Source organism: Macaca thibetana, chromosome 4, assembly GCF_024542745.1.
Source record: "Macaca thibetana thibetana isolate TM-01 chromosome 4, ASM2454274v1, whole genome shotgun sequence".
NCBI classification, from domain to species: Eukaryota; Metazoa; Chordata; class Mammalia; order Primates; family Cercopithecidae; genus Macaca; species Macaca thibetana.
In genome coordinates, this window is record NC_065581.1 from 156,804,382 (window position 1) to 156,818,026 (window position 13,645).

General features: G+C 40.1%; 2 protein-coding genes across 33 annotated transcripts in view; one reads left to right on the plus strand and one right to left on the minus strand.

The window, feature by feature from the left end:
• Nucleotides 1-13,645, plus strand: part of SNX3 (sorting nexin 3) — a 1,122,685-nt gene that overhangs the window by 985,229 nt on the left and 123,811 nt on the right. Inside the window, exon 1 of one of the 29 annotated variants that reach the window (XM_050789178.1) lies at nucleotides 8,361-8,370. The exons of the other annotated variants lie outside the window; for them this stretch is intronic. The gene's annotated coding sequence lies outside the window, so the exon portion shown is untranslated. Of the gene's footprint in view, nucleotides 1-8,360; nucleotides 8,371-13,645 lie in introns of those variants that run through there. 29 annotated transcript variants of the gene reach the window in all.
• Nucleotides 1-13,645, minus strand: part of AFG1L (AFG1 like ATPase) — a 221,623-nt gene that overhangs the window by 164,104 nt on the left and 43,874 nt on the right. For all 4 annotated transcript variants that reach the window (XR_007725281.1, XM_050789142.1, XM_050789144.1 and 1 more), the window contains one exon: nucleotides 4,730-4,781. Coding sequence is in view for 3 of the 4 variants with exons in the window: in XM_050789142.1 (XP_050645099.1) it covers nucleotides 4,730-4,781 (52 nt within the window). In the remaining variant the exon portion in view is untranslated. The remainder of the gene's footprint in view (nucleotides 1-4,729; nucleotides 4,782-13,645) is intronic.

Below are 13,645 nucleotides of genomic sequence, written 5' to 3' on the forward strand. Positions count from 1 at the left end.
CTGAATTATATGCTGGAAATGTTTAAAAGGGAAAATTTTATGTTATGTGTTTTACCATAATAAAAACGATTGAATACATTTTTTAAAACATACAGTTAATATGCTTATTTGTAAAAGACTGAACACTTCTCCCCTCCAATTTGACACAGAAAAGGATGTCTACACTCACTATTTCTATTCAACATTGTACTGGGAGTCCTAGCTGGTGCAAGGAGGCAGCAAAAAGAAATAAAATGCATAAAACTTTAAAGAAGTAAAATTGTGTTTATTGGCAGATAACCTAATTGTATATACACAAAAAAAAAATCCTAAAGAATCTACCAAATCACCACTAGAGTTAATAATTAAATTTAGCAAGATCATAGGATACAAGGTCATCAAAAAATCAACTGCATTTCTATAAACAGTAACGCATATAATGACATTTTGGTCAACAATCAATGGACAACATATCCAATGGTGGTCCCAAAAGATTATGAAGAAGCTGAAAAATTTCTATCACTTAGTGATGTCATAGCTATCCTAACATGGAAGCACAATTAATTTTTTTTAAATAAATTTCATGTAGCTCAAGTACACAGCACTGATAACATCTTGTATAAAGTAGCATACAGAAATGTCCTCGGCCTTCATATTCATTCACCACTCACTCACTGACTCATTCATAGTCAAACAGGCATCCCATATTTTATCTATTATACTGTATTATTACTGCACCTTCTCTGTTTAGATATGTGTAAATAAACAAATACCATAGTGTTACAAGTGCCTACAGTATTCAATACAGTAACACGCTGTACAGGTTTGTAGCACAGGAGCAACAGGTTCTATAATACAGCTGAGGTGTGTAGTAGGCACATGTATCCCTGCATCCAAGCCAGGGAGAACTATGCTTCCTAACTCCTAACCTTAAAACCAGCCTACCTTTCAACTGGTGAAATTAGAATCTGTGTCAATGTGAAACATGTGAGGTGAAACCAGGAGGCAGCAGAAAAGGGGCTGATAAGCAAAATGTACTTTTATTCTCTTCTAGTGTACCAGAGAATTCATTAACCCTGCCATCACCACCACAGTCGGCTGGTCAAGAGCTGAGGCTCTGTTGTGAGAAAGTCAGCTGTTGGGTATGAATGAAGCCACAAAATACTACTACCACAGCTTTTGGCTTCTATATGAGATGTGATAAACATTTTACAACAAAAATAATTCATTTCAAGATTGAACCATGATAATAATCCCTCCAACTCATACATCAACCCTACTGCAGTTCCCAGGATTTAGGTTCCACCTGGGTCAATCCTCTCAACACATCTGTGAAGAAAGAGGTGAAGTGAGCAGGACAAAGCCCAAATAGAGTGCAAGAATGGAGAGTGGGAAGGGAGTGCTACCAGGTAGGTATTCTCTATCCCATGAAGTCTCCTTAAAAATTATTTATTTAAATTTTTCTTAAAAAACAAAAAACATAAGAGAGGAGGTCTCACTATGTTGCCCAGGCTGGTCTCGAAATCCTAAGCTCAAGCATGTTTATTTATTTTTATTTTATTTTTATTTTATTTTATTTATTCATGTATTTATTTATTTATTTTGAGACAGTCTTGCTCTGTTGCCCAGGCTGGAGTGCAGTGGTGCGATCTCAGCTCACTGTAACCTCTACCTCCCGGGTTCAAGCAATTCTTCTGCCTCAGTCTCCTGAGTAGCTGTGACTACAGGCACCCACCACCATGCCAGGCTAATTTTTGTATTTTTAGTAGAGACAGGGTTTCGCCATTTTGGCCAGGCTGGTCTGAAACTCCTGACCTCAATGATCCGCCCCGCTCAGCCTCCCAAAGTTGCTGGGATTATAGGCGTAGGCCACTGCCCCTAGCCCAATTTATTTATTTATCTATTTTTAAGATAGGGCCTCACTCTGTAGCCCAGGCTGGAGTGTAGTGGTGCAATCTCAACTCACTGCAACCTTGATCTCCCAGGCTCAAGTGATCCTCCCACCACATCCTACTGAGTACCTGGAACTACAGGCACACACCACCATGCTCAGCTAATTTTTAAATTTTTTTGTAGAGACGGGGTCTCACCTTGTTGTCCAGGCTAGTCTCAAACTTCTGGTCTTAAGAAATTATCCTACCTCAGCCTCCCAAAGTGCTGATATTACAGGCATGAGCCACCATGCCCAGCCTTCTTAAAAGTTAGTACCTGTTTCCCAAGTCCAAAAAAGGAAAAGAATAAAGAATAAGAGCTTACGGTGGCATTTTGAGGCTATTCTCCCAGAGAGCCCCCCAGATGAAAACTTCATCTTTTATTACCTATTTTATTTCATTTTTGAGATGGGGGTCTCACTCTGTTGCCCAGACTGGAGTGCAGTGGCATAGTCATGGCTCACTGCAGCCTTGACCTCCCAGGCTCAAGTGATCCTTCCACCTCAGCCTCTGGAGTAGTTGGGACTATAGGCACATGCCACCATGCCAGGCTAATTTTTGTATTTTTTGTGGAGACAGAGTTTTGCCATGTTGCCCAGGCTGGTCTTGAACTCCTGGGCTCAAGCAATCCACCCACCTCGGCCTCCCAAAGTGCTGGGATTACAGGTATGAGCCATCATGCCTGGCAGATTACCTATTTTATAAGTGGTCTGAACTAAACTTACTATAGCCACCAAAATGTTCATCTCACTTCCCATTTCAGAATTCCTTTCTCTTCTCCTCTCTATATTATAAGGATGTTTCCAAACAAAGGTTGCCACACACCCAAACTATATGAACATCCCGTACTATCACATCTTTTCTCTTGCTTTCAAACACTCAGATGAATAACTTGTAATGTGCTTCCCTTCAGTTAGTTACCATATGGCTGTATTTTCTAAATTAAAATCCAACAACGTTCATAGGGTTTAAAAAAAAAGTCCTTTTACAGAAGTGGAAGCAGTTGTGCTTTATCAACCATCTCCATTTATGGTCAGCTGGTTAAGGTAACAGGAGGAACAAAGTTGTTGATTTTAGCAATGACTTAATATGAAAGTGAAGGTACTGGAAGTAAATGTTCTCAGGAAGCAGAGAATGAGCCCTGACAACAGGATGAGAATCTTTAATGGTGCCCAAAGGTGCAGGAACATAAAATTGATCAAGTGTCTATTATAAATTGCTTTCTAAATAAGAAGTAAGTATACATTGGTCTCAAAAGTACCAATTAGCCAATGAACTAAGAAAAAGAATAGTTTGAGCTTCTTTTCTGTAATTTCAAGAACTTAAGGAATTTTAAGGGGCAATCTCTAATGTTCACTTTTGTGAACTAAATTATTCTTTTATTAGATTAGCTAAATCTGGAAATATAAAACGGATATTCAATGCAAGGCATCAGTAAACAAATTAGAAAAAGAAAGAACAGTTTAGAAAGGAACAGTTTTATCTTTAAGGCATTAAAACTACTTATTCGGCCAGGCGCCATGGCTCACGCCTGTAATCCCAGCACTTTGGAAGGCTGAGGAGGGCGGATCACAAGGTCAGGAGATCGAGACCATCCTGGCTAACACGGTGAAACTCCATCTCTACTAAAAACTCAAAAAATTAGCCGGACTTGGTGGCAGGCACCTGTAGTCCCAGCTACTTGGGAGGCTGAGGCAGGAGAATGGCGTGAACCCGGGAGGCAGAGCTTGCAGTGATCCGAGATCATGCCACCGCACCAGCCTGGGTGACAGAGCAAGACTCCGTCTCAAAAACAAACAAACAAAAAAACTACTTATTCAATGCCCTTTTTTTCTTTTCCTAAAAATGTTACTAATATTCCCTGCCATTACTCCCTCATAATGCAAATGTGTCGTGGCTATAGGGGAGCCTAGAGTGTGAATATTAGTCTAGTACAAAACTGACCTCGTTACATGTGAATGTGAGTTTTGAGTATGCCAGTAGAAGAAATAATTGATTGACAGTAAACTGAGGGATTAGAAAAAGTAAAATTTAAAAATTTAAAAAGACACGAAAGAAATAATTGAAAGCAAGGAGGCAATAAAGCCAAGTAGAAACCCCTTCATGATATCAGTGACTGAGGGTGGCCAAGGAGAGGTTTAAGACTAAGAGAAAAGGATTTGTTTGAAGAAAATAGAAACCACAAAACAGAATATTTCAGTAAGAATGAGGTCAGGGAAGACTTCATAAGCAAGACACTACATGATTAGGAAAACCTGGAAAGAAGTGACGACTCAGAAGGTTTCCATCAAAATGTGAGTCTTTCTGCCCAATGTCTACAACTGGGAGACCAAGGAAATGTTACCACTTATGCATTAAGAGTATCTACTATCAACTACATTAAAGATAATAAAGACTAAATTATTCATCTTAGTGCTTAGGTTATGACTAGAAATATTACTGGAAATTAAAAGTAAAAAAGAACAGCTTATTTTTTTAAAAAGTATTAAGCTGAGTTAATGAGTCATGGAATCCTGATTTGTCTAATAACCTATCTGTAGATGATTTCCTTCCCTGAGATTAATTACATTATACATTAAATAATGTTTGCACCCTAACATGGTGACTAATTCTGCCCTAGACTATAGCCGTATCCTAAGAGAAGTAAAGTAAAAGCTGAGATACTGCCCTCTCTCCCCTTTCTTCTCTCCCTGCCTTACCCTGCCTCATCCTATTCCCTTGCTGGTAATAGATTGAGGAATAGAAATAGAAATTATCCCTGAGCAAAAGCTGAGAAACTTTCTGTTTTGCCCACCCAAAACTTATTTTAACACACTTACCAACATCTCCATAAACATACAGGCCCCTGGGAGGTTTGCTCCTTGAAAAAAGCTGCAAATTAAGAACAAATTATAAATCTCTACCATGCAAATAATTAAATATAATCATATACATAGTCTTCCTAACTGTCCTATATACACAACCAAGAGGGACTATTATATACAATAAGAAAAAACTTGATGTAAAAATGTATAAAACTGAAATATTATGCAGCCTTAAAAAGGGAAAAACCTCTAACATATACATGAATGAACATTGAGGACATTATGCTAGGTGACATAAACCAGTCACAAAAAGACAAATACTATCACTCCACTTACATGAGGTACTTAGAAGAGCGAAAAATTAAAGAGACAGAAAGTAGAAGTCAGGCGCTGTGGCTCACACCTATAATCTGAGCACTCTGGGAGGCTGAGGTGGGAGGATCACTTGAGCCCAAGAGTTCAAGACCAGCCTGGACAATATAGGGAGACCTCATCTCTGCAAGTAGTTAAAAAGAATTGGCCAGATGTGGTGGCATGTACTTGTGGCCCCAGTTACTCAGGGGACTGAAGTTAGAGGACTGCTTGAACCCAGGAGGTCAAGGCTACAGTGAGCTGTGTTCACACCACTGTACTGCAGCCTGGACAACACAGCAAGACCCCGTCTCAATTAGAAAAAAGTAGAACAAGAGGTTGCCAGGGGCTGGACGGAGGAAGGAATGGGGAATTATTGTTTAATGGGTTCAGAGTTTCAGTTTTACAAGATGAAAGGAGTTCTGGAGATAAATGGCAGTGATAGTTGCATGACATTACGAATGTATTTAATACCACTGAACTGTACTCTTAAAACATGAAAAATGGTAAATCTTATGTGTGTATTTACCACAAAAGAAAATTGGAAAAAAATGCTGTGAAGTCCCTCTTAGGATTCAATACAGGAGGCAATAACCATAGTAGCCCGCCGCGAGGGGTTCACAGTCACACAACTTGAATGTACATCCCCTCTACCATTTACCATCCATGGAGTCTTTCCCTTCTTTCCCAGATGGGCTCCCCAAACAATGGCAGCTAGACTCATTCTCAGCAATTAATGAGTACAGTAGAAGAATTTTTCTGGAGAAACTGAATGATCTCCAGACAAAAAGGCCCAAAGGCACTTATGTTGGTTAAGCTTCTCCCAAAGAAAGACCTAGATCCCTACCAGATTACCTTCTGGTAAAGCACACCAGTCACCAAACCTCTCAAGCTGGAGCTTCAATCAGCTTGTTAATACCAATGGTCAATAGATATTTGGAAGAAACTTCCAAGATAAAAGTCAGAGACCAGAACAAATATACAGAGGGGAAGAAACTCAGAGGAAACAGAGGACTATCCAGACATTAAAAAAAAAAAAGAAAAAGAAAAAAAAACCTCAAAAAAAAATAAAAGTGGGCCGGGCACAGTGGCTCACACCTGTAATCCCAGTACTTTGGGAGGCCAAGGTGGGCACATTGTTTGAGCTCAGGAGTTTGAGACCAGGCTAGGCAACATAGCAAAACCCCATCTCTACAAAAAAATACAGAAATCAGCCGGGCATGGTGGCGTACTCCTATAGTCCCAGCTACCTGGGAGGCTGAGGTGGAAGGACTGCTTGAGCCCAGGAGGTGGAGACTGCAGTGAATCAAGATTACACCACGGCACTCCAGCCTGAGCAACAGAATGAGACACTGTCTCACTCAATCACAATCAATCAATAAAAATAAAAGTGAAGTCAATATAATAATATACTGAGGAAAAATAAGAGAAGCTACTAAAACCATATAAAGCATAGTGGGAGAAAGAAATTGTCTCTTCAGTAAATGATGTTTGGGAGGCTGAGGCATTAGGATTGCTTGAGCCCAGGAGTTTGAGATTAGCCTGGGCAACAAAGCAAGACACCATCTTTACAAAAAAGAAATTGTTTCCATTGCAGAAAAATGATTTCCTACTAATCCATCCAATCTATTCATCAAGTGTGAAAATGGAAAATTGTCCTTTCATACATTCAGGGTATGAAAAAAACTTCCCACTCAGCAAGAAGAAAACATAGGCTCTGGGAAATGTAGAGGGCCCCTGGGAGGGAAAAAAGCTTGTCAGAGGGAGGCCTGCTTCTAGGACCACAGTGGCACTGCAGGTCAGGAAAGCAGTCAGGTCCAGAGCAAAACTGGAAACTGAAGGGCTCTGGAGATGAAGCAAAATGGAACTTCTCTTACCTAATGCTATTATCAAACCAAATAACCATCTTGAATTTTGTTACACTTAGAAGAGTAACCTTCAGACTCTGCAGCAGTTCCTAAACACCTGTGCAAACAACGAGGTATGATAGGGTGGAGTGAGTTCAGAAAGGGAGGGTAAAACAGAAAAAAGTGAAGATTATGCCACTTAGCATCAACCAGAGTGGTCAATAATTTGGCAGAGAACATTCTCAAAACCTAGCTTTCAGGGTTTCATCCATAATGCTTTTGGTTTTGTCTTATTTTATTTATTTTAGAGACAGGGTCTCACTCTGTCACTCAGGCCTCGAACTCCTGGACTCAAGCAATCCTCTTGCCTCAGCCTCCTAAGTAGCTGGGGCAGGCGGACACCACTACATCCAGCTAATTTTTATTTAAAAAAAACTCTCCTGTAGGCTGGGTGCAATAGCTCATGCCTGTAATCCTAGCACTTTGGGAGGCCAAGGCAGGCAGATCACTTGAGGTCAGGAGTTCAAGACCAATCTGGCCAACATGGTCAAACGGTCTCTTCTGAAAATACAAAAATTAGTTGGGCGTTGTGGTGCATGCCTGTAATCTCAGCTACTTGGGAGGCTGAGGTGGGAGAATCGCTTGAACCGGGAGGCAGAGGTTGCAGTGAGCAGAGATCACACCACTGCACCCAGCCTGGGCAACAGAACAAGACTCCATCTCAAAACACAAGCAAACAAACAAACTACCCTGTAGAGATGGGGTCTCACTATGTTGCTCAGTCTGGTCTTAAACTGCTGCCTAGGCCTCCCCAAGTGCTGGGATTGCAAACATGAGCCACCATACATACCTGGCCTGCTTTTGTTTTATAATTTATGGGTTCATTCCAACCTGCCTCAGAAACCTCTCTTGTTTTCTAGTTCCTTTTTGCTTTCTTTCTCTATTAAATGTAGCTTGTGCCTTCTAGACCTCACTCACAGTCTAGGCCAGACAAAAAGATCTTCTTTGCTTTGACTCTGCCATCCGGATGGCTTCCTAGTATCTCTCTGCATGTTAACTCCCCATCTATTCTTAAATCTCCACTCAAAACAGTTTTCTACTCCTGCCAAAACTTCTTAATTTTTCTTGGTTTTTTGTTTCTTATATGAACCATTATCATGCACTGGTTATTCTATTTTCAAGTGCCAGAAAAAGCATTATGCTCTTAATTTTAGAACAGCTTCAAATTGGAAAACTTGCATAAAACCTAATAATCTCTAAGTATATTCTACATATGTGAAATTTTTTGAAAGCAGCATTTTGTATAGGCAACTGAGAGTGTCATAGCAATTCATAATTCTTCACAATACATTTTGTGGGAATAGTTTTAAGGCCTATTCTGATACTGCTACATGATATAATCAAGATAGGGTGAATAAATGAAGTTCAGGGAAAAGAAATGAAGAAAGATGGGGGGGGGGGGGGCAGGGGAAGATTGCATGGAGAGAGCTGAATGCTGCTATAAAAAAAAAAAAAAAGTTGGCCAGGTGTGGTGGCTCACACCTGTAATCCTAGCACTTTGGGAGGCCCAGGTGGACGGATCACTTGAGGTCAGTAGTTCAAAACCAGTGGCCAACATGGTGAAACCCCGTCTCTACTAAAAATACAAAAATTAGCCAGGCATGGTAGCAGGCTACTCAGGAGGCTGAGGCAGGATAATTGCTTGAACCTGGGAGGCAGAGGTTGCAGTGAGCCGAGATCACACCATTGCACTCCAGCCTGGGCGACACAGCAAGACTCCACCTCAAAAAAATAAAAAATAAAAAGAGAGAAAATTTGCGCTCATGGTCCTCTCTTCTATTTTTCCCTCTCAACTCAATATATTTTAGAAAGAGCACTTTAGCAAATACCACATTCTATATTACATATATAATCTGTTATGTTGTATTATATCTTATAGTAATATTTAGAAGATGACAAAGAGATACTGCTGTGCCAAAGAAAAGATCCTCAAACATCTAAGATCACAAATAGCTGGTATCACATGAATACTGTATAAGATGGAGATTTTAATATAAGCAAATTGATCAACAAAATGGATACCCTCCTAACAAGAATCATTAGACATAGATATAGTCTATCTAAACAATATTATATACTCCACTTATTTTTACTTGGGGAAACAAGCTAATTTCCTCCTCATAAAAATTTCAGTTTTCTAATAATTATTGAAATTATTTTAAGGCACTTAAAAATCTATGTCTTAAGGGAAAAATCAGAGAATCAAATGGAGAAAAGTAAGACTAATCAGAAGGCTATAAAATGGGTCCTAAAGAAGTTTTTGAATTCTTTATTAATAGTAGTGATTTCGGGGAGAGGAAGGTTTACACAGTTTTCTTCAAAATGACTGTCCCTTAGGAACCCACATCATTTGCATGCTCCTAGTTTAGATTTCTCACAACTTAACGCTATTTTTCTGTTCTATTAAATTTCCTTCCTTAAATTTAATTCCCTAAAACTTGTCCTTATGTCTCAGAAATCACAGTGAACTCCACACTTACACTATTTCTTGGTGCTGGTTATTCTTCATGTGCTCCCCTCCCCTGATGCCTTCTCCCTCCTGTCTGTGCCCCAAGAGACTGACCTTTCTGGCTGGCTCCTGGCTGGTTGAGCCCATGGGACGCATTCCTTGCAGGAAATAGGAGAGAGGGCATAGAAAGGGATGGGTCGTTCTCTCCCATCCCTCTCTGCTTCAGAGATGTGTCTCAGTAGAGCCACATCCCTCCAGACCAACAAGCAGCCCATCCCTCAGGCCACAGCTCCAGCTCTCACCAGTCTCCTCCTTTGCCCTTCCATCCCTTGTTTGCTACCTTAAGCCTGCCCATGCCTCTCTATGTAGTCTCTAAATTTGGTCTTTATTGAAACATCTACTGTGAATTGTTTTCTGCCAGGACTCTGATACATTCCGGACTCCCAAAATGCACACACGTAACATTAGACTCAGACTTTAAAATCTGAAATGATTAAGTTTCTCTAGTGACCAGTTATAAGATTTGTCACAAGTTACCTGTATCTTAGGGAGTTTGTAAAGTAGGATGATGACACCTTCTCTAATGGGCTTTTGATGAGGATCCAGTGACATCACCTTTTAGATTGCGCAGATAGATCGTAAGCTTAAGGATGACGTTGGAAGATGGTGATAACCTACCACCTACCTCCACCAAGCATAAGAGATATGGCAGAAGAGTATTAGAGTTGAACCCAAAAGATCTAGGTACAAATCCTGGCTGGCTATTGATTAGCTAGGTGACCCTGGGTAAGCCCTCTCAACTCTCCAACCTGCTGTCTCATCCGTTGGGTGCAGGGCCCAGCATAGAGAATTTCCCCGTCACTGCTCACTTCTGCATGTGTAATCACGTCAAAAACTGCAAGCATAAGTGAGCTGAGATCCGGCCACTGCACTCCAGCCTGGGCGACACAGCGAGACTCCGTCTCAAAAAAAAAAAAAAAAAAAAAACTGCAAGCATAATGTGCTTACCAATACCTGTTTATACTCAGACCTGTAATTCGTGGAAAAAGAAACACCACACCCTTTGACACATCCCTCTCAAAGATCTGAACAATACAATTAGTAAGTTCAAGCAATTTATATCCATATAAACTCTAAACCCAACAAACCAAGAATACATTCAAGAACAAGCAGCATGATTTCAAATATAGTCCATATGCTAAGCCAGAAAGAAAACTTCAATAAATTCCAACGAATCGAATGTACTCTAACCATAATTTAATAAAATTATATATAAATGATAAAAAGAGCCGGGCGCGGTGGCTCACACCTGTAATCCCAGCACTTTGGGAGGCCAAGGCGGGCGGATCACAAGGTCAGGAGATCGAGACCACGGTGAAACCCACGGTGAAACCCCGTCTCTACTAAAAATACAAAAAATTAGCCGGGCGTGGTGGCGGGCGCCTGTAGTCCCAGCTACTCGGGAGGCTGAGGCAGGAGAATGGCGTGAACCCGGGAAGCGGAGCTTGCAGTGAGCCGAGATCACACCACTGCACTCCAGCCTGGGCGACAGAGCGAGACTCCGTCTCAAAAAAATAAAAAAATTAAAAAATTTAAAAAATAAATAAATAAATGATAAAAAGATAGCTAAAAATAGAAAAATCTCATACTAAAATATATACCCTTCCATGAACTTCACCCAGATTGCTGAGGATTGCTGAAAAAAGTCTGACAGTCGTGCAGAGTGGACCCTCTCTCTGGGCCCTCCATACTGTCAACAATTCTGTTTCCCTGGTGAGTTCACTGTGTCTCTGCAAAGAATCTCTGGAACCTTCTTACTTCCCATTAAGTAAAACTACATTTCACTCATCACTTTCAGAAGATGTCTCCTACTTCTTCATAAAGAGAGAACAGAAGGCATTGGGTTGAAAGTCCTTCAACTTCCTATGTGAAACTGCAATCCCACCCACATCTGCACCCATCCATTCCTCCCTCCTGTGACATTCCTCCTGTTACAAAGGAAAACGATTCTTCTTCCTGTCTTTCTTCCAACCTTCTATCAGTATTTAATTTCATACCTCATCTACCTTCTCAGGAACCAGGGCCCATCAAATCAAATTCCTCTTCTCTTGTAATCCTTCTTATCAACAGCTTATAAAGCTGTTGATTTATAAAATGTTTTCCAATTAATTTACTTTTACAATCTTAAAGTGTAATATTTCACAAGACATAGGCCCAGAGACCACAAGGGAAAAAAATAGATACATTAAAAATAGTGAAATTAAGGCAGGGTGTGGCAGCTCACACCTGTAATCCCAGCACTTTGGGAGGCTGAGGCTGGCAGATCACTTGAGGTCAGGAGTTCGAGACCAGCCTGACCAATATGGTGAGACCCTGTCTTTACTAAAAATGCAAAAATTAGCTGGCTGTGGTGGCGCACACCCGTAATCCCAGCCACTTGGGAGAGGCTGAGGCAGGAGAATCGCTTGAACTTGGGAAGTGGAGGTTGCAGTAAGCTGAGATCACACTACTGCACTCCAGACTCGACAACAGAGTGAGACTCCATCTCAAAAAACAAAAAACAAACAAACAAAAAAGACCACTGAAATTAAAACTTTCTATTAGAAAAAATCCTAAGGAAGGAAAAACAGCAAATAAACTGCAAAAAAAAAAAAAAAAAAAAAAAAATTGCATCAGTTAGGAGTCCTATTCAGCCATAAAAAAGAATGAGATCCTGTTATTTGCAACAACATGAATGAAACTGGAGGTCATTACATTAAGTGAAATAAGCCAGGCACAAAAAGACAAACACCACATATTCTCACTTATTTGTGGGATCTAAAAATCAAAGCAATTGAACTCATGAACATAGAGAGTAGAAAGATGGTTACCAGAGACTAGGAAGGGTAGTGAGAGGCTGGGGTGGCGGCGGAGGTGGGGATGGTTAATGGGTACAAAAAAATAGAATAAGTTCTACTATTTGATAGCACAACAGAATGACTATAGTCAATAACTTAATTGTAGATTTTAAAATAACTAAAAGAGTATATAATTTGATTATAACACAAAAGATAAATGTTTGAGGGGCCAGATATCCCATTCTCCATGATGTGATTATTTCACATTGCATGCCTGTATCAAAACATCCCATGTACCCCATAAATAGATACACCTACTATGTACCCACAAAAATTAAAAACTAAAAAATAATTTAAAAGAATTTCAGTAGTTCACACCTGTAATCCAGCACTTTGGGAGGCCAAGGCGGGAGGTGAGGAGTTCGAAACCAGCCTGGCCAACATGGTGAAACCCCATTTCTACTAAAAATACAAAACTTAGCCAGGCGTGGTGGCGCACACCTGTAATCCCAGCTGCACGGGAGACTGAGGTGGGAGAATCACTTGAACCCAGTAGGCAAAGGTTGCAGTGTGCAGAGATCATGCCACTGCATTCCAGGCTGGGCAACAGAGCAAGACTGTCTCAAAAAAAAAAAAAAAAAAATTAAAGAATTTATTTTCTGCCTGGGTACAGTGGCTCACACCTGTAATTCCAGCACTTTGGAAGACCAACATGGGCAGATCACTTGAAGCCAAGAGTTTGAGACCACCCTGGCCAACATAGTAGTGAAACCCCATCTCTACTAAAAATACAACAATTAGTCGGGTGTGGTGGCACGTGCCTGTAGTCCCAGCTACTCAGGAGGCTGAGGCACAAGAACCATTTGAACCTGGAAGGTTAGATAACATTACTAAATGAGTGTTAAATTTCTGGAATGCGATGATGATAATATAGTTATGCAGGAAAAGGTCCTTGTGAGGCGTTATATGTGATATATTTAGGGGTCAAGTGTTATGATACAACTTACTTGTAGATGGTTCCAGAAAATAAGATATTTAGAGGGAAGGTTAAACAAATGTGGCAAAATGTTAACCATTAGTGGATCTAAGTATATTGCTGAAATTTTTCAAAATGAAAAGTTGGAAAAAAACAGAAAAAAATTTGGTAAGGTGACTAATTACTGTATTACTTTTACTTTTGAACTAAACCTAAAATTATTCAAAAATATCTGCATATTTGCATTGTAGATATTTGCTTTCAAAACTGTTATCAAAACTATTCCTTTAATGCAAACTAAAAGAATGTATGTCATCCATCATTCCAAATATTTTGATTTAATGATTTTAGCATTATCCTTTGTTCCCTATGATATCAAAATTCTAGCATTAAAAAATGATCCAAGGTGAT